Source organism: Petaurus breviceps, unplaced genomic scaffold, assembly GCF_028583685.1.
Source record: "Petaurus breviceps papuanus isolate PSGF00001 unplaced genomic scaffold, PetGlider_PUasm1.0 90865, whole genome shotgun sequence".
In the NCBI taxonomy this organism is placed as follows: domain Eukaryota; kingdom Metazoa; phylum Chordata; class Mammalia; order Diprotodontia; family Petauridae; genus Petaurus; species Petaurus breviceps.
Window position 1 is genome coordinate 10,032,168 of NW_027187367.1, and position 21,425 is coordinate 10,053,592.

General features: G+C 41.4%; 1 protein-coding gene across 10 annotated transcripts in view; it reads right to left on the reverse strand.

Moving 5' to 3' along the window:
• Positions 1 to 15,130: 15,130 nt before the first annotated feature.
• FKBP5 (FKBP prolyl isomerase 5) overlaps positions 15,131 to 21,425 on the reverse strand; it is a 169,063-nt gene continuing 162,768 nt past the window's right edge. For 9 of the 10 annotated variants that reach the window (XM_069073524.1, XM_069073523.1, XM_069073520.1 and 6 more), the window contains exons 10-12: positions 20,428 to 20,613; positions 18,794 to 19,033; positions 15,131 to 17,555 (exon numbers count right to left, since the gene is read on the reverse strand). In XM_069073524.1, the coding sequence (XP_068929625.1) occupies positions 17,442 to 17,555; positions 18,794 to 19,033; positions 20,428 to 20,613 (540 nt within the window). In that variant the 3' untranslated portion in view covers positions 15,131 to 17,441. The remainder of the gene's footprint in view (positions 17,556 to 18,793; positions 19,034 to 20,427; positions 20,614 to 21,425) is intronic. The other variant, XM_069073528.1, reaches the window with a different exon arrangement.

Below are 21,425 nucleotides of genomic sequence, written 5' to 3' on the forward strand. Positions count from 1 at the left end.
TCCCTGTCTATCTATCTATCTATCTATCTATCTATCTATCTATCTATCTATCTATCTATCCATCCCTGTCTATCTATCTATCTATCTATCTATCTATCTATCTATCTATCTATCTATCTATCCATCCCTGTCTATCTATCTATCTATCTATCCATCCCTGTCTATCTATCTATCTATCTATCTATCTATCTATCTATCTATCTATCTATCTATCTATCTATCTATCTATCCATCCATCCCTGTCTATCTATCTATCTATCTATCCATCCCTGTCTATCTATCTATCTATCTATCTATCTATCTATCTATCTATCTATCTATGTATCTATGTATCTATGTATCTATGTATCTATGTATGTATGTATGTATGTATCTATCTATCTATCTATCTATCATCTATCTGTCTGTCTATCATCTATCTGTCTGTCTTTCCTTCCCTTCCTTCCTCAGTATTCCTTGCACTATTATACTCTACCTATTAGTGTACATCTTAGCTTTAGAGTTTGAAGGAACCTTATAGGTCACCTAGTTCTCCTCTTTGATTATATAGATGAGTAATTTGAGACCCAGATAGGTTGTGACTTGCCTAAAGTCACACAGATATTACATGTGTAGCCAGAATGGAATTGGAAGTTGAACCCCAGAGAATATATGTAGGACAGGGTCAATCGGGGTCATTCCAGGAGCTTCCTTGGAAAATTCTGGGAGCTACAGGGACGTGCGTGACTCAGTGATGAAGGGATTGTACTTTGAAATGATGAAGCAATTCCCTCATCGGCTACTGAACAGGAAGAGCTGGAGATTCCAGAGTGACTCCCCCTGTTCCCTCCTTTCCTATGTGCAGATTTGATCAGGGTTATTTGAGCCCAGAGGAGCCCGGGATAAGATTGCGAGTTCTTCCTTTCACTTGGAGGCGTGGTAGCTACTTCCACATGGCAGCTAGGGCAGGGGACTCAAGGAGGTGATCTTGAGTCAGCGTCTCTGGCTTCCTCTTGACTTTTAGGTTTCTTTGCCTAATTGCAGGTGATCAAACAGTGATCTTGAAATGGATTGTATCCAGTCTTATTGGAAACTCTGAGTTCAAGAAATTGGAAATCTTGGGTTCCTCTGTTAGAGCTGGCAGAAAAAAGGAAATTTCTGTTTCCATGAAATGACCATGATTTCAAAGAAGATGAGCCCAAGCTCTTTTCTAGATTGCCAGAAAACATGGAATTGTTTGGACAGATGATTCTTTAAGCAGTACAAATGCTTTGTGTTTTGATTGTTTTAATTCTCGGCCTCCTTGTGGAGTATAAGAGTAGTTATTTCTGTTGCTTATTCATTAATATATTCTTATGAGAGCCTGTTATGTTAAATATTCTTTTTTTTGACAGAAGAAACAAATAGCTGCTCCTTACTTTATTTATATTGTACATTGAGAAACTTTTCTGCTTTCTGCTTAAGGGGTACACTAGACATGAAGCAAACCTAAGTCAAAGTAATTTTACCATGGGGCTCTGGGTCTGACGGTAAAGGTAACCAGACAAGGCTTATGAGAACAGAAGTCTGATCCTCCTTTATTGTGATTAACTTAAATTTAGGTCCTTGAAACCTGATGGAGATGGCCCAAGAGCCTTGGGAATAGCAGTGTTTCCCAGACCATTAGACCCACTTCTTGCCTCTCTCCCGAAGCCATCACTGAGGGGAGAAATCATTGTGGAGAAGAGTCCTCCCTTCCTCATTACCCCCCGCAACCACCGAGAGGCAGAGCACAGGAGTCCTGGGAGTGACTGCTGTTCCTCTTCTTAGTCCAGCCCTCATAATCACCGTCCAGGGAAGCAACTCCTACAGAAAGGGGAACAGCCTTCCCCACCAACCTCCAACCAACTGCCAATCCCAGGATAGGCCAGCTGGACTAGCTGACGGAGCAAGGCACCCTGAGGGGAAGACAGGAGGCAGCACATGCCAGGCAAGTCCCGGGACCATCATCTCCCCATAGACACTGATGGAGACAGCCCAGGACTCTTGAACCCAACAGCCTTGGGAAGAGCAGTGCTTCCAGATCATTGCCCTTCATCGTCATTCTGGGAAGCAGCTTCTGTGGAGATCCGGCCTGGCCACTGCTTCTGCGGTGCCGCAGACCTGTAAAAGAAATCTCGTGCTACCAAAGTCCTTGGCCCTGACAAATGGGTCAGCATCAGAAACAGAAAGGATTTTGCCAGGGAAAAATGACATTAAAGAAGAGGTGTTACCACAGGCTTTGCTGCTGCATCCTAAGGACCATGAGATGTTTCCATCTGACATGCAGCTGAAAGCTTCCACATATGTTGTCTCCATTGTTAGACTGTAAGCTCCCTGATGGAAGAAACATTCTTACTTCTCTATTTGTCTCCACAATGCTTAGTAAGTGCTCAACAGTAAGCACTTAATAAATGCTTCCTTCCTTCCTTCCTTAATGCATTCTTATGAGGGCCTTTCCTTCCTCCCTCCCTCCCTTCCTTCCTTCTTTCCTCCCTCCCTTCCTTCATCCCTCCCTCCCTTTTTTCTTTCCTTCCTCTCTCCCTCCCTTTCTTCCTTCTTTCCTTCCTCCCTTCCTTCATTCCTTCCTCCCTTCTTTCTTTCTTTCCTTCCTCACTCCCTCCCTTTCTTCCTTCCTTCCTTCCCCAGGTTCCCTCAGGACTGAACTAGGCCACTGTGTGCATGGGTCCAGAGAAGAGGGAACCCTTTGGTGGAGAAAGAGAGAGGGCACAGCGCCTCTGAGCCTCTTGGGCTAGCAGCAATTTTAAATTGTTAGATGTGGGAGAGGCAGGATTTGAATCCAAATCGTTTGACTCCCAAGGCAGATTGCTTTCCATCACACACAGCTGCTTCCCTATGATGTCTTCTTTAGTAGAATGTATGGTCCTCAAGAGCAGGGCCTCTTTTGTCTTTTCTTCTTATCTCAGACCCTAGCATGGTGCCTCATGTGTAACCAGCACTGTTGTGTTGTGTTGTGTTGTTGTTGAGTTGTTTCAGTCATGCCCAACTCTTGGTGACCCCATTTGGAGTTGTCTTGGCAAAGATGCGGGATAAGCACTGATGGTTCATTAACTCATACAACTTCCTTCTTTGAACTCCAAGCTCCAGCTCAAGTGAACTCACTCCTTCCTTTGGCCCAGTACACTCTGCATCTCGGACCTCCGCACCTTTTCTCACACTGCTCTCTGTGTCTGGTATAGCTTCCCCCACTCTCACGCTCACTGAATGTCTGACCATACCACAAAGCAGAACTCACATGCTGTCCCGCCATGAAACCCGATTCCTCCCAACTCCAAATATTAACAGCCTTCCTTCCCACCTTCATTTCCTACCTGGCTGCTCCTTGGGACTTTTCCGTCCAGCCCCCAGGAACCTCATCACCCTGTAAGACTGACTCCATCAGTGCCCTCTGTCCCTCTAACTGGAGAGCAAAGAGAAGAGCTCTTCTCCAAACCTCCATTTAAGAAGGGTCCCAGGCTACGTGTCTGTCGTCCTTTCTCATCTGGTTGCACTCCTTAGGACTTCTCCATTATCTCCCTCCCCTCCTCCTCCTTAGTTTCCTGTCAGCTTCTTGAGGGCAGAACTGTCTTTTTTGTATTTATATCTCCACAGTGACTGGCACACAGCAGGCATTTAATAAATAGTTATTGACCGACTCCTTCCAATAAGTTTGTTTTGTGCCCCATTAATGCACTTAGCCCAGTGATCTGCATTTGTCTCATTCTCCTAAACTGTGAGCTCTGTGAGGGCACATACAAACTCTGTATTTTTCCCAGTGCCTAGCAAAGTGCTGTGCACAAAGTAAACATCTAATAAAGATTTGTTGATTACTTGACCGGTCAAGTCCAAACCCCTCCTTTTACAGATAAAGAAACTGAGGGCTCGGGAGATCAAGGACATTGCCCATGTCTCTCTGACTCCAAGTCAAAGCTCCTCCTAGCACATCATGTTTTGGCTGTAGTGCAGGGACTGGCCACACTTCAGGAGGTGGCCTGCCAAATCTTTATTGATTTGCAATGTTTTATTTATTTAGGATGCCATGCTTCATGGGAGAGGGTCCCACCTTAAAGTGTCATCAGGAGACAATTACCAGATAGCATCAGGGTAGGGTGCTGGGCTGGGTATCAATAAACAGGCAAGGGAGGAGCCAGCTTTCCAACTTGATGAAACTTTATTGCTGTAATTAAGCTCAATTAAAACCAACAAACATTAATTAATCATCTGCCTTGTTCAGGACACTGTGTTAGGCCTGAGGGAGTTACAAAGTTTATATAAAACACAAGTGTCTGTCCTAATAATAGATGATAATAAGTTGACTTCAACGTTTACAAAGCTTCCATGTGCATTATTTCATTTGAGCCTTATAACAATCCTGGGAGGTAGGACCATCGGCATTATTATCCCCATTTTACAGGTGAGGACATTGAGGCTCAGAGTTTGCCCACAGTTGCTGAGATAGTAAATGGCAGAAACAAGATTTGAACTCAGGTTCTCCCGAGTGTAGGTTCAGGGGGCTTTCCATAACACCCTGCTGCCCTGACTCAGTCCTGACCGTCCTTCCTTCAGCATTCGGGTCCAGTTCCATGCCTCCACGAGAACGGTGTTCTTAGACTTACTTTAACTCGTGGTGATTTATATCTCTGGTAAACTCTTATTGCACTTCTGGGAGTGTTTATCATGCATTCTTGTCACCCACTGTCACTTACCTTGGTTAAATGCATTTTAGTTCCCCCAAGTAGATTTAAGTTCCTGAAACATAGGGACTACATATATATATATATAGTTATAGTTATAGTTATAGTATTGTTATAGTTTATTAAGTGCTTATGCCTCCATCATTTTATTTGACCCTTACAACCCCATGAGGTAGGTAGTCCAAGTGCGATTACTTCCATCTTACAGGTGAAGAAACTGAGGCCCAGAGATTTGCTTTAAAGCGATTTAAAGTGATTTGCTTTAAATTCAAAGAGGCATTAAGTGTTGGAGTTGGAATTTGAACCCAAGCATCTTTTGACTTGGGGCCACAGGATCCCAGATTTAGAGCTGGAAAGGACCTATTTTTACAGATAAGGAAACTGAGGTAGCAGGAAGTTAAGGAACTTGGTAAGGATCACACAGTAGCAGAAGCAGGATTTGAACCCAGGTCCTCTGATATAAATATAGGCCTCCTTCCACTTCAAGCAGAGGGCTTTCTCTACACTACAAAAGAAGAGACTCTTAAAACCTGAGAACAATATCTCATCCCTGAGAAAGAAGTAAAGGCACTTGAGAGGAACAGACCTACACAAAAAATGCAAAGAACAAGGCTACAACATTGCACAGTGATGTCCCTGCGGCACAGGCAGCTAACACTGGGATTGACTGATTGCCAGCAAGATGTGAAGGTGCATGGAGAAGGAGGGCAGGGCTGGCCTGAGGAGATCTGGGAAAGTGTCAGAGACAAACTTTGTCCACTCTGCTTTGTCTGGTGAAGGCCTGACCCGACCATGGCACTCAACAGTGATCTCTTACACCATCTTTGGTGTTTCCTACTGAGCTTTCTACATCCTGGATGAGACTCTTGGGCTTAGTCTGGTACAAGGTAACCCCAAGTGGCCCCTCAGAGGAAACACCAGAAATGAGCTTCAACTTTGGTCTCTGGGATGTTTTCTACTTAGATATTGGCAAGTATTATCATTATATTGAATTTAATAATAATTCAGTAGAGATAAATGTAAAGTTTTATGTTGGTCTAAAAAACTCCAACCAATTTTCAAAGGACAAGATGTAGAAGGCAAAGTTCAACAGAAATCTGTCTGAAAAAAAAAACTCAAGGGTTTTAGCTGAGTTAAAGCTTAATATGAGGCAGAAGTGTGATGTAGTAACAAAAAAAGCTAATGCTGCCTTGGTCTGCACTGAGATTGCAGGATGCTAGATACGGAGCTGGAAGGCTTCATGCCCTGCTCTGGTCAGACCACATTTGAAGAATCGTGTTTGGTCCTGGACACCAAAGTTTAGGAAGGACATTGATAAGCTGGGGAGCGTCCAGAGGAGGGCGACCAGGATGGTAAGTCCTTGAGCTCCTGACATCACAGGACTGGTGTCAGTCATTAAACAGTTAAGTTTCAACTCTGTGCCAGGCACTGTGCTAAGCACTGGGGCTACAGAGAAAGGCAAAAGACAGACAGGAGACAACATGCAAACAGCCATGTACAAACGAGATTCAGACGAGATAAACTGGAGAAAAATCATCAAAAGGAAGGAAGGCGCTAGCACTGAGGAGGAGCAGGAGGGAAGGGTTTTAGCTAGGACTTGAAGGAAGCCAGGGAAGTCAGGAGGCAGAGATGAGGAGAAAGGACAGGCACAGGGGCAGACAGCTGGATCAGGAGCCGGGAGATGGAGCGTCTTATTTGACGAACAGCAAGGAGGCCAATGTCACTGGATCACAGAGTGTGTGTGTGCGTGTGTGCGCTCACCAGTACACGCATGCAGCAGATTACGAAGGGCTTTTAATGCCAAATAGAGGGCTTTATATTTTATGTTTACATCCCTGCAGGGGATAGGGAGCCACTGGAGTTTATTGAATGGCAGGATGACATGTTTAGACTGTGCTTTAGGAAGATGACTTTGGTGACTGAGTGGAGGACAGACTGGCGTGTGGAAAGACTTGTGGCAGGCGGAAGGTGATGAGGGCCTACATCGGGGTGGTAGCAGTGTCAAGGGAGAGAAGGGGGCCTAGCCTATTCAGGAGATGTTAGTTACAAAGGTAAAACTGACGGGTGTTGGCAACAGATTGGTTATAGGGAGTGAGAGTGTGGAGTCAAGGATGATATCTGGGTGCAAGCCTGGGTGACTAGGCAGATGATGGTACCCTCAACAGTAAGAGGAAAGTTTTAGACATGCTGAAGGTAAGGGCCCTCTAGTTTAGATCTCCAGTAGAAAAAAATAGTCCACAACATAGCACTGGAAACAATTGAAAAATACACAGACCAAACATTTTTCTTGTTGGAAATGTCAGCAGAGAGGTTAGGGCTGGATAAGTCCATTTGAGAATCATCAGCACAGAGATGATAACTGAAGTGATGAAATCACCAGATGAAAGAGTACAGAGGGAAAACCGAAGAGGGTCATGGACAGAAGCCTTTAGTGGGCATGAACCTGGATAAAGATCTATCAGAAGTGACAGGAGGGGCGGCTGGGTGGTACAGTGAATAGAGCACTAGTCCTAGAGTCAGGAGGACCTGAGTTCAAATTCGGCCTCAGACACTTGACACACTTGCTTAGCTGTGTAACTTTGGACAAGTCACTTAACCCCAATTGCCCTGCCTTCCTCCCTCCAAAAAGTAAAAAAAAAAAAGTGACAGAAGGAGCAAATAGGTAGGACAACCAGGAGTGGTGCCCCAAAAATCTGGACAGAAGAGAGTGTCAAGGAGAAAAGGATGACTGATAGGGTCAAAGGCTGCAGAGAGGTTAAGGATGAGGATTAGAAAAGACCACTGGATCTGGCCATTAAAAGATCATTAGTGACTTCGGGAGAGCAATGTCAGCTGAATGATGAGGTCACCAGCCAGTCTGTAGAGACTTAAAATGAGAGGAGAAAAGAAGGGGAGACACTTATTGTAGGTAGCCCAAGGAGTTTAGCCACAAGTCTGGCCCCACAGGGCATAACCAAGTGCAATGGTGGAAGCTGCGAAGAGGCTAGTTTAAGCTTGATGTCGGGAAAAATGGAAGAGGCTGCCTCTGCACATGGGCTCTCTCAGAGATCTTCAGGCAGAGCCTGGATGACCCCTTGTGGTCTATGTTTTGGTGAGGATTTTTTTTTTTTTTTTTGCTTTTTGGAGGGCAATTGGGGTTAAGTGACTTGCCCAAGATCACACGGCTATTTTTTGTGTGAAGTGTCTGAGTCTGGATCCGAACCCAGATCCTCCTGACTCCAGGGCCGTTGCTGTATTCACTGCACCACCTAGCCACCCCATAGATATAATTTTTTTTTTTTTTTTGCTTTTTGGAGGGCAATTGGAGTTAAGTGACTTGCCCAACGTCACACGGCTAGTGTTAAGTGTCTGAGGCTGGATTTAAACTCAGGTGAGGATTTCTTTTTGGGCATGAGTTGGACCAGATATTTGTTGTCACTTAACTCTAGGAGCTTGGCATTCTCCCTTCTTTAATAGCTGGAGCTGCCAAATACTTGTTTGTCCTTCATTTTCAAAGAGAGAATGGAATGTTCAGGGAGAACCAGCATCCCTGCTGGGAGGGCTTGCAGAGTCCTTTTCAGAGCTGTTCATCCACTTCTGGTGCCCACCTGGCTTACAGCTAGATGCTGTCAGCTTCTGAGATCTTTCTTCTTTTGAAAGAAAGCTTTGGTCTGTATAGTTTTAAATTGTCCCTGGTGCTATATTGTAGAATATTTTTTCGATTTTTTTAAACTGGTGCAAATAATGCAATCTTGAGGCATCACTGGGGATAGGGACAAAGAAGACAAAGAATAAGGGAAAAGTACACCTTATGTAGGGACACTCACTGTCAAGGAGATGAGGAGGAAGGTAGGCTAGGGTATGCATAGATACACCCACTACAATAGCAAGTAAAATATAAATTAATAAAATGTCTGCTGATGTTTTCTTTTTCTTATGAACTTGACAAATATCTAGAAATGTTTCCAAAAACAGGGAAAAGTAAAAAAAAGAACTGCATGAAAAATTTTGTTTCTATAACACATCTTATTTTTTAAAAATACATAATAAATTTAACACAGTAGTATAAACATTTCTCTCTTTCTGAACTTCTCCTTCTGCTGTGTATTTTAAAAATGCTTTGATACTTTTTTCTTTCTTCTCAGGGAGGGGCAGTATCATCAGGTATTCTCTCCTCTGTTTTCACACTCCCACATAGAATTGAATGAAAATACCAGAAAAGGGTCTAGTCCAGATGTTCTTAACCTTTTTAGCCATGACTTTCCTTTGGTGAAGACTTCTCAGAACAATGTTTTTAAATGCACAAATTACATAGGACTACAAAAAAAATCAATTTTATTGAAAGTTATCAAAATATTTTTTAAAAAGTTCAGGGACCTGGGGTCCCTGAAAAATACACAGATGGCCAGGGAATTATTTGGTGAATGTTTTGGTGTTTGGGCCTGTCCCTAACTTTTTAAATCTACAGCTATGTCCTCAGTGTCCCTATCAGGGAAAGAACAATGCTTGGGGGTGGCATTTTCTTTTTCTTTTCGCCTCCCTATGGCTCCTTCTCACCTTTAGTCTGTAAAAGTAGAGAACTAAGGAGGGGGTGGGGTCTGTTAGACTCACTTAGGGATTATATATAGAACTGGGCTAGAATGTCCAGGCAAGATCAAGTCACTTGGATGATGGGTAGCAGGGCAGGGCAGGGCAGGGCTGGCCCTCCTCCTCTATTTCCCCTCAGCAGGCTGTCTACTTCTGTTTCCCAGGTGCCACACTATCAACACTGCCTTTGGTTAGTAATCACTGGCTTTCATTGCCTCAACTTCCTCAGGCTCAGATTTGAGTCTGGATGCCCTTTTCTTTAAGCGGTAGCTTGGTGCAGTGGAGAAGGTAGACCCAGGTCCAACTCCTGCTGTATTCTCTAGTTGTGTGACCTGGGGCCAATTATTTTACCTGTTTTCTTCACAATAAGATAGTTTGGCTTCATGATCTTTAATGTCCCTTCCAGTTCTGAATGTAGAGACTCTCATCTTTTATACCCTTTGAAGTTTTTTTTTTTTGGGGGGGGGTTTGTCTTTGTATTCTGGGACCTCCATAGCACTTGAGGATCTTAAACACTTAATTACTCAATTCTCACACGCTATGTATATGAGCAGATTGCGAGATCTGACATTGCCTGCTGTTCTTATCAGGCTACTTCTGGAGCACTGCGTTCAGTTCTGTGCACATTTTAGGAAAAGTCACAGCTGCAGAATGCCTGGAAGAGGGTAACCAGGAAAATGAGACCTGGTGCTCAGGAAGCATTTTAAGGTTTTGCAAAGTGTTTCGAACCATTATTTCATTTGATCCTCATGATAACCATGTGGCATGATACCTCTGATTCCCATTTTACAGATGAGGAAACTGAAATGGAGATGTTAAATGACTTTCTCTGGGTCACATAGCTAGTTAATGCCTGAGGGTGGAATTTGAAACTGGCTCTGAGTCCAAGTCCTGCACTGTTTTCTCTATATTATCTAGCTGCATCTGGTACCTAAGAGGTGACATGAAATGACATTATAAAGGACAATTAAAAGAACTAGGAATGCTCAGAGTGGAGAAAAAGGTCTTTGGGGTGACACAACTGAAGAGCTGTCATATGGAAGAACTTTTAAGTTCCTTGAAGGCAAAGATTTCTTAGTTCTTGTATCCTCATTGCCTGGCACATTGCTTTGTACACACTGGGTACTTAATGTTTGCTGAAGGTGGTTTAAATCTGTTCTGTTTGATTCTACAGAGAACTAGGAGTCATGGGTATATACTGATTTGGGTTTTGTTTAAGAAAACATTTCCTAACAAGTGTTAATGGACTGCTTGGCAAAACAGTGAGCTCTCGGAAAGCTTGAAAACAATTTTTACGGCCAGTATTTCTAAAATACATAGAGACCTGAGTCAAGTTTATGAGAATATGTCTCATTCCTTAATTGATAAATGGTCAAAGCATATGAACAGGCAGTTTTCAGAGAAACAAATTAAAGCTATCTATAGTCATATGAAAAAATGCTCTAAATCACTACTGATTAGAGAAATACAAATTAAAACAACTCTGAAGTAATCACCTCATACCTATCTGATTGGCTAATATGACAAAAAATAATAAATGTTGGAGAAGATTGGAAAATTGTATACTAATGCATTGTTGATGGAGTTGTGAACTGATCCAACCATTCTGGAGAGCAGTTTGGAACTATGCCCAAAGGGCTATAAAAATGTGCAATACCCTTTGATTCAGGAATACCACTTCTAAGGCTATATCCCAAAGAGATCATAAAAAAGGGGGAAAGGATCTACATGTACAAAAATATGTATAGTAGCTCTTTTTGTGGTGGCAAAGAATTGGGAACTGAGGGGGTGCCCATCAACTGGGTAATGGCTGAACAAGTTGTGATATATGAATGTAATAGAATACTATTGTGCTCTAAGAAATAATGAGCAGGTGGACTTCAGAAAAACCTGGAAAGACTTACATGAACTGATGCCGAGTGAAGTGAGTAGAACCAGGAGAACATTGTACACAATAACAGCCACACTGTGCGACGAACAAGTTTGATAAGACTCTTCTCTTCTCAGCAATACAATGATCCAAGACAATTCCACAAGACTCAGGATGGAAAATGCTATTCATATCCCGAGATAGAACTGATGGAGTCTGAATGCAGATCAAAGCAAACTATATTCTTTTCTTTCTTTCCTGTGGTTTTTCCCTTTTGTTCTCATTCTTCTTTCATAACATGACTAATGTGGAAATATGTTTAATATGATTGTACACATATAGCCTGTATCAGATTGCTTGCAATCTTGGGGAGGGGGGAGAGGAGGGAGGGAGAAAAAAATTTGTTATTCAAAATCATATAAAAGTGAACATTGAAAACTCTTTACATGTAATTGGAAAATACCAAATACTACTAAATGGGGAAAAAAGAGTGAGCTCTCCATCACTTTAAAGTTCAAACAAGAGGTTAGACAGACTGCCAAGGATGCCACAGAGGGAATTCTTGAATGCAGTGAGAGACTGGGCTATACGGTTATTGTAAACTTTGTGATAACTGCTCCCTGTTGCTTCTTCCCCTACCTGACCTAGCCCCTTCCCCTTCTCATTCTCTCCCACTGGCTTACGTGCTCCCTAACAATGGGAGTACTTCCAAGGCTCTGTCCTACACTCTTTTTTTTGTGACTTCATCAGTTCATATGGGTTTAATGGTATTGATGCTGTTCTTTCCCAGATCTATGTATCCAATTCTAGTTTCTTTCCTGATTTCCAGTCTGGTAAATACCTATTAGAAATTCTGAAATGGATGTCTGATAGCCATTTCAAACTCATCATGACCAAAATAGAATTCCATTGTCTTGTCCCCTGAGCCCCAGAGCTCTCTTCTCAATTCCCCCATTTTTGTTAGGGCCAACACCATTCTCCCATCTGTCCTGGACTGAAACTTCAGTGTCATTCTCACCTTCTCATATCCCCTCACTGCATACATGTACTCAGTTGCCAAATCTTGCCATTTCTCAATCTGATCTCTTCTCTCCACTCACACAAGCTCCACCCAAACTTAGGGCCCCATCATTTGAATGATTGGAATAGCTTCCTAAAGCTTGCCCTCTCTTGCACACAACTCCACACAACCAACTGATTCTCCTCAAGTGAAGTTTTGACTGTGTTACTGCCCTACTTAAATACCAATAGCTTCCAATGACCTCTAGAATTAAATACAGGCTCCCCTAACTGGCATTTAAAGCCCTATACAACCTGCACCTCACTCAGGTACCTTTCTAGGCTTATTCTAGGTCACTTCCCCTCTCACACTATAGTCCAGCCAAAATGACTTTGTGTTTCACACACATAGCACTCTATCCTGTCTTTGTGCCTTTCCACTGCCTGTCCCCCATGCCTGGAACATGTTACCGACTCAGCTCTGCCTGTTAGAAACCCTAGCTAACTTTAAGATGCAGTTCATATCACTTTATACACGGAGGCTTCCCTTCTATCCCCAGCTTCTAAAGCCCTTTCCCCCAAATCTGCCTCTTCCTCTCCAAATAATGGCTAGCATTTGTATAGAGTTTTAACATTTGCAAAGCACTTTACATTTGATTTTCACAACAACCTTGCAAGGTAGGTACTACTATCCCTATTTTTTAGATGAGGAAACTGAGGCAGAAGTTAAATGACTTGCCCAGGATCACAAAGCTGGGTCTGAAGTTGGACTGAAACTCAGGTCTTCCCACCTCCAAGTCTCAAGTTTTTGACTTGACTGCAGGCTCCTCAAGAACAGGGACTGGTTTATTTTTGTCTTGTGTGTCTAGTACCCAGGAAAATACCTGGCACACAATAGCCCTTATCAAGTTCTTGCTGCTTGAACAGCTTAGTAGATGCCTTGAGGTTCCTTCCAATGCTGATTCTATGGTTCTCATTCTCTTAAGAGGACTGTTCCAACGTAGTTTTAAAGTCAGGAACACAACCAAGATTGCACTTCAGCCCCAGCATCAGGACTTTTTTTCCATCAGGGCTTCATGTTTTGAATGGGGAGTGGGAAGCAAATAGATTCAGTGCCATTTCTATCCCAGTGAGGGCATAACATTTCAATAATAATAGCTGACATTATGTCCCTACATAAATGTACATACATTATCACTTTAAGGTCTGCAAAATACTGTACATACATTATCTCAATTCATCCTCAGAGTAACCCTGTGAGGTTAGTAAGTCAAGTGCATACCCGTGAAAGCCCAAGGTCAGGTTCTATGCCCATCCCCATGATACAGATGAGGAAATGCCTCAGTAGAACCTAAGTCCTTTGAGGTCAAGTTTTCATTTTTGTATCCCTGCTGCCAGCACAGCGTCTCACACAGAGTAGGTGCATAAGAAATATCTGTTGAACGAATCAGAGGAGGTCATGGCCCACAACTTTGTTACAAGGCATTCTAATCCAGATAATTCTTGATTGCTACTTCAATATTTGTTCTCCATTACAATGTATATCCTGCCATGGAACCATTAGGACCTTTATAGCAAGTCAAATTCCCGCCACTCAGGTTGGCAAAATCTTCTTATTTCGGCTTTGTGGCATTGCATAAGGAGAATTGGATTGGGCAATCAGGATCACCAATGCCAAGATTTGGAAGGGACTTCAAAGCAACTGAGTCCAAACAATAGCCAAAGTGGAAATCCCCTCCATCCCTTAGCCAAGAAGTCATACAGCCGTGCTGTAGTAGAGCACGAGATTTGGAATAAGCAGGGATAAGTCAAAACCAGAATCTGCTACTGTAATCTTAGGCAAATCGCTTACTCCCTCTGGGTCTTAGTATCATTTGCAAAATGAAGGAATTGAGCTAGATAGGTCTTAGCGTTCCTTCCAGCTCTGACATTCTAAGATTGTGCATACCCAAGACACATGGGGAACCCGTGCACTGATTCTCATCTAGGCTGATAATACAGCAGCAGAGATAAGGTTCATTAGAACTTTCCTGACGGTTATATTGTTGTGCTGAGAAGGAACAGAGGAACAATAAACTTTAAAATTATATAAGATTAGACAGCCAGGTGCCTAATCTCATATAATTTTAAAGTTTATTGTTCCTCTGTTCCTTCTCAACACAACTCAACAGTTCCTACCCTCTTATATCCCTTTAATCCAAACTTCTCATATGAAAAATATAAAAAAAAAATAAGGATATTGAAAGAAAGGCAGTTGGGAGGTGGTCTGCTGAAACTTTTGTCAGGTTACTGGAAAACATATTTCTCAGTTTATCTTTGTACCTTTTCCTTTTGGTCTTATGTGTCATTTAAATGCAAGAATAGCTATTTTTAATGAAAAATAACAGCCAGTGGGGGATGTCTGAAGGTTTTGACAGGTTCAGATTTAGTCCATTTTGTCACAAATATGGTCATGACACAAGACCTTTTTTTAAGTCTGAATTGTGATTTCATTATATAGGAAATTCTTGGTGAGAAAATTCTCTCTGCCAATAGGTTGGTAAGTCATCTTTTTTTTTTTTTTTTTTGAGAATTGCTTTGGGACACTAAGAGGTTAAGTGTGTGGCCAGTATGGCTCAGAGAGAGGGGTTGAATTTGGATCTTCTTAGCTTTTGAGACAGGTCTCTATCCACCGATTCATACTGCTTCTCAGAGAATTCTTAGAGGACCAAAAAAAAAAAAGTGAATTGTGTCTATCACCACTCCTTAGCAGGGGTTAGTCTTACAGCTGGTAATCTTAGCAGGAACATGATGTAGAAACATCAATAAAGAAACAAGCCTCAAGAAGCTCACTGTGCTGGCAGGGGTCAGACAAGTATGGACAACGCTTAGTATCTCTTATGGCTTCTACTGCTGTTTTGAAGGGTGGTGAGTTGGTCTATGTTACCAAATACTTGATATCAGAAAATGATAGAAAGGATTTTCATACTTATAGTATCAGCAACACTGAAAAGCCCAGCAGGACTCCCTGGGTACAAACTATATTTATTCAATAAAAATATGCAAATTGAAGGAAGTACTGTAAAAATCACTTCACAATAAGAAGGGTTAGGATTTAAAAATTCAGAGAAGCCAAGGAATTCGCAGACCCTAAGCCAAGGCAATTGTGCTCTAAGATCTTTGTGATGCTCACTGTAAAAGAAGGAAGATTATGGAACTTTGCTCTCCAGCAAGGCTCAATCTTTCTTATACACAGTGAATTATATTTCCCACATATTGGGCTTTCTGAGTTAGAAGGGATGCATATAAACTTTGGTAAAAGTAGGCTGATATAAGTTCATAGATTTCAAGCTAGGAGGGGCCTTAGAGGCTACTTAGTCTAATACCATTTTACAAATGAGGAAACTGAGTCACAGGTGGGATTTGAATCCAGGACCTCTGACTTCAAATCTTGCTATTTTCCCACTTCACCATAGCATGTATCAGGTTGTACCATAGATACGTCAATAACAATAAATTCATTTAAGTGGTTATTTTTTGAAACTTGGTTTTCCCCTCAATGGATCTATTATAAAATCAGAATGAAGAAAGAATGTATGCCAATTTATTTTTTAAACATGAATAATTCTATTGATACTATTCCATTATCTTCCCTCCTTCCTTCCTCTTCACCAACTTTTTTAGGGGGACATAAGAACAAAATTTGGGAAAACACCTTCTCTTGTGAAGTTTACCCAAACTCAAGTTACAATTCTGTTCCATCCCAAAAGAACAATATAGTAATCTACTGAATTTAATTGAAAAAAGGGATACCCAAGTCTATAAAATAATTTCCTATTTATGTGAAGTAGACTCACCACTCTGTACTCCATTATAGAAAGATGCTTTGATGACTTCTACTTTATTTATAAATAAAATATGCTGTCCTTGGCATGCAAAGACAACATTATTGATTCTGCCAGGTATGTGAATCGTTTTCCAGTAATGCTGGTTTGTTTTAAACTCTTTGCAAACTTACCCAGTACTCTTTGTAACTAGAAGCACAGTGTGGGAAACAGTGGGCTGGAGTTGGTCTTGCTCCAGAAAAGATGTCTCTTTGTGAGGAGCTAACTAGATTGTATGGAAACACATCCCGAGCTCTGGCCTTCGTAGCGCCATGCTCTAATCTGCTGAGTTTATACAAACCAACTATACCAATGAGCAAAGTGAATACTTGCTTTTCATTTTTCTCAGGTGAGTTTAGGGTTTTCCAAAGAAATATTTGGTGAAGATACAAAAAAGCAAGTGAGAAATGATGAGTATGGCTTTGGTTATCATCAAGGCAGCACACCCCAGGCAAGGATTTACCACATTTGCTCAAATGGAGGATAAATTCTACAGGAAAAGAAATTTGATTTTCAGGTTTAGAAACCAATAGCAGCAGAGGTGGCTTGGTTTGGTATTTTTTAAAGAATGACAAGAAAAAGTATTTTAAAAGATAACTGACCTCGTGGCCTTAAGATTTTAAAAAATGACATGAATAAGGTTGAAGGTTGAATGAAACCTGTGCTGTGAAACTTCCCTAGTGACCCCAGTTGGGATGAACTTTCTGTCCTGGGAATTCTAACATCACTTCTCTTTGTACCTCTTCTAAGTGTATGTCTCTGCACTGTACTCTGCCATCCTCACACCCCTCTCCCCATCTTACTAGACTTGCTTTCATGAAGTAGGGGACAATTTAAATTTTACTTTTTTCCCCCACACCCACCCCAATGCTCTATGCACATAGTAGATGCTTAATAAATGTTGAATTGTTCTAAATTATTCATTTAATGGTATTCACACTGTTAATGACATTAGTTAAGAGATTTGCAAGGTGTGGTCTCATTGCTTTGGGAGCTCCCTCCAAAGATGCAGGCCATAGCCCAATAAAAGGAGAGATTCTCTAAATTATTCTAAGCCACTCTACAGTGTAACTAAAGGCTGATCACCAGATGTATGATCCAAACAAATAGCTCCAAATTGCTGGGTCTTAGAGTATTCTAACTTGGATATAAAAAGTTGGGACATGACTGAAATGAGCTGGACTCAAGCTGCTGGTCCAACTTCCTCACCCCAACAGCTGCATTGACTTTTTTGTACCACCTGCAGGGGTCCCACATGACCCTTTCAGTGAAGGTAATGGGCAGCAGCAGGGGGCTATTTTCTGGGAAGCTACGAGTTTGCCTGCTTGTGTCCAGAATCACAAAGACTATAACAAACTTGACAAGAAACATTGTTTAGTCCTGAGTTCTGTAGAAGTCATTGAGGAGGGGGGCCGAATTCATTAGGATTCCCTCTCCCTCTTTTGTACTCTGTCATACGTGGCCTTCCAAGTCCTTGTCTTCCATTACTGGATCTTCTACAGGTTGGATCTTCTTAGAGGGGACCCCTTCTGGCATCTTATCACCTACTGTCTTACCAGCCTCTTCCTGTGCAAGGGAAAAAATACACAAGGGAATCAGTGAGAATAGAAGCCAAGCCGTTTTATTAACTCTGATGTCAGCATACAAGACGTTTGTTTTTTGTTGTCCCCTTAAGATCATTTGGCCTGTGCCATTATGAAATGATCTGCCCAATCTCAGCACCAGAAGATGTGTTGTGGCTCATTAAGCCCAACTTGTGTCTAAATCAGAACCCCCTAAAGCCTGAGGGACACTTGTCAGTTTTCATTGCTAAAATATGATCAGAGCTGAGTAGGGCAGTTAGTGGAGTAAGTTTAGTACAAATCACTGGACATATTAGAATACGTGGAGTGTAATCTTGGTTCTGCCAATTACTAGCACAGCACTTTGGACAAATCTCACGGACTCTCCTAGCCTCAGTTCCCTCATCTATAAAATGGAATAATGACAAATACAATACATACTTCATAAGGTTTATAAACTATAAAATGCTACATAACAATAGCTAGTATTTATATAGCACCTACTCCGTGCCGAACACTGTTCTAAGGGTTTTAAAATATTATCTCATTTGAGCCTCACAACAATCCTGAAAGGTAAGGTACCATTATCCCTATTTTACATTTCAGGAAACTTCAGCAGGCAGAAGGTAAGTGACTTGCCCAAGGCCACACAGCTAGTGAGTGTTTGAGATCACATCTGAGCTCAAGTCTTCTTGACTGCAGGTCCAGTGCTCTACCCCCTACGTCACTTAGCTGTCTAATGTATATAAATACACTGTATATAAATATGGGTATTTTTTGATAGTTACCTACAATTCATAAAGGAGGCTCCTTAGATGTCCAGGAAAATCCAGGACAAGGCATAGCTATGCTGCAATGGATGAAAAACTAGTTCGTAGGATGGATTTAGAACTTCAAGGAAAAGGAAGGGCCAGATGGTGCAACTGCCACCATAACCTTTCTTCCTGCGGAAAATTAGCAGTCTTGACAAGGAGTTTGCTAAGTGAAAAATGTTCAAGGGAATTGGTCATCTGACTTTATTCTTTTACCATGGATGTGGATTAGCAAAATGCATCACAATTATCAAAACTAGTAATGAGGAAGGTTTGAAGTAATTGGATCTTTGCTATTCTCAATTTGTATTCTTCCTATTTTGTGAATACCAGAACTTGGGCTTCAGGGCTTGTCCATTCTTTCGCTCTATACTTAAAACTGCCTGGCTAAAAATGCCTGACTTTGCCTGAGCATTTGTTCCACTCCCACCTTGGCATCTCTCTCTGCAAACTTCTCGAACATGTTGGCGTATATCCTGCGATCGCGCTCATTGTGCTCCTTGGCTTTCCTCTGGCACATGGAGATCTGCAGCTTTGCGGCCTTGTTCTGGGGGTTCACTTCTAGTACCTTCTCAAAGTCCCCTTTGGCTGATTCAAACTCATTCATGAGCAGCTGGGCTTCACCTCTCCTGTACAGGCCCTTCTCATTGGTACTATCCAGTCCAAGTGCCTGCAAACAGACAACTTCCAATTTAGCATGACCAGTTTTTTTTTTTTTTGGTACATTTAGGGAAGAATCCTGCTGGAAAAAAGAAATTCATCATTCAGTTGTATAATCCCCTCCCCTCCATACGTCCCCAGCTCCCAACAATTTGACTAGGGAATTGGAAAGAGGAATAAGAACATTTGCTGATTTATGAGGACATGTAAGGTAGTACTGATTATTTAATTTTTATATACACATCAAGATAGAACTAGTAATAGTATCTTCTTCTCAGTCAAATCTTTAGACCAGTTTAATGGGCAAGAAATTAATACTTGAAACTCAAAACCAAAGTATGACTTTGTAGAGTATATGAGGAGCCTGTTTCTGCTTGGTTCTTATCTTTTCATCATTTTCAAAAAGATATCTTCACCTATAGGTCTTATCACAATGTACAGCACATTCTGGGACAGTCAATGTAAATCATAGCATGCACTTGAGCTGATGACTATATTAAGCAAAGGGTAACAAGCATCATAATAAGCTACCAGTACAAAAGCTCACTTCAGAAACCAAAAACAGCTCAAATCAAATAACTTGCACAAACAACTAAGCTGCCGAAAATTTTTGTGGACTTAAATTCTTCTGCATTTGTCTGTGGCAGTGTATTTATTTCAGTAAAGAAGTGGGATTATAACATGAAACACTCTCTCCATCCTTGATTTATTTTGTATTTTCTTATCTGTATATATGTCTATATACATAGTGTAATACATACATATACAGGAGGTAACTGAGGGGCAGGTTCTGTTTCCTTTTTCTCTCTGCATTTCTCCCTTGCACCTAGTTCTATCCTGGTACATGATGCCTGGTACAGAGCAGGAACTTCAATGTTTGCTGAACTGAATTGTTTTGCAAATGTACTTTATATGTACCATACTAAGTAGGTAGGACTAATCTCCTTGGAGGCTTAAAGTTGATTCTGCTTTTTCTTTTAAACTGGACAAACATCCACGAAGTCTTCACTGACTGTGCTGAACCCTGGGCTAAGTGCTAAGTGAAGACATTATCTTTGCCCTTACAGAGCTTAGTATAATGGGGAGATCAGTCAGTAACTGACAGCTCCAACACTGAAGGACAAGACAAGCTCATTAGAAAGATACAAAACTGTTACATCAGGTCTGAGGGGGGCAGGTCATCTGACTAGACCCCAGGAGATTGGTTTAGCTTGGTATGAGATGACAGATGCTTTGGCTTAATTTGGGAAAGATGTGGATGAAAAAATGTATTTCATACAAATGTTATTGTTCCCATTCATGGACAATTTTGAAAGTGGACAAGAGAAGCAGAGGGAGATTGAGGAGGGGTTAAGGAGAATTGGAACATCATGGGTTCAACCCATGTGTTGACTCTATTTTTACCTTATCACAGCATTCAACAGCTTTGGTGTATTCCCGAAGCTTTAGGTAGCACATGGCCAGGTTAAGGAAAGCCGCTAGCAGGAAGGATTCAGATGCTTTAGATTCCTTTTCTGATAAACCATACTCCATCTCTAACCAGGATACAATCTTTCCATACTGAATCACTGCCTGCAAGTATTTGCCTCCCTAGGAAAAGAGAATCATTAAGCATTTGCTGTGGTAGCAGGGAGGGAAGGGGAAGATACAAAAAAAATTAAGACACCGTTCCTGACTGTGAAGATCTTATAATCTAGTTGGAGAAAGAAGGCAGATATATATCAAACAATTAAATGCCAAAGTAATGCATAGCAACCATAAAGATTTTTAATCCAAAATCAGGTACCTTAATCTAATCTAATCAAGCTAAAGGGTCTGACTGTAAATTTAAAAAGATCACGGATAGTATTTAGACTGAAAGGCACCTCAGAGACCATCTAATCTAGGGGTTCTTAATGTGTGTGTGTGTGTGTATGTGTGTTGCACCGTCTCCCTCAATTAGAATGTGAGTTTCTTGTAGAGCAGGGACCACACCTAATAAATGTTTTCTTAATCATTCAGTTCTTCAATTAAAATTCATAGGTCTTCACAAATTGTGGTCAAATCAGACCCCTACACACGAATACTTGCCTTTTGAATACCAAAGACAAGATTTCACATTTATGTCTATTTAATTTTATCCTATTAAAGTTATCGCATTAGAGTTAGCATTTATATGGGGCTTTATGATTTGCAGTGTTTTACACATAATATCCAATTTGATCCTCACAATAACCTGGCAAGTAGGTGCTATCATTATCCCCATTTCACAGATGAGGTAATGTTGGCAGACAGAGGTTAAATGGTTTGACTGACCAGGAGTCACACGCAGCTAGTAAGTGTCTGAGGCAGGATCCTTACTCTGGTCTTGACTCCAAGTCCAACATTCTATCTATTCTATCAAAGACTTAGCCTATGAATGT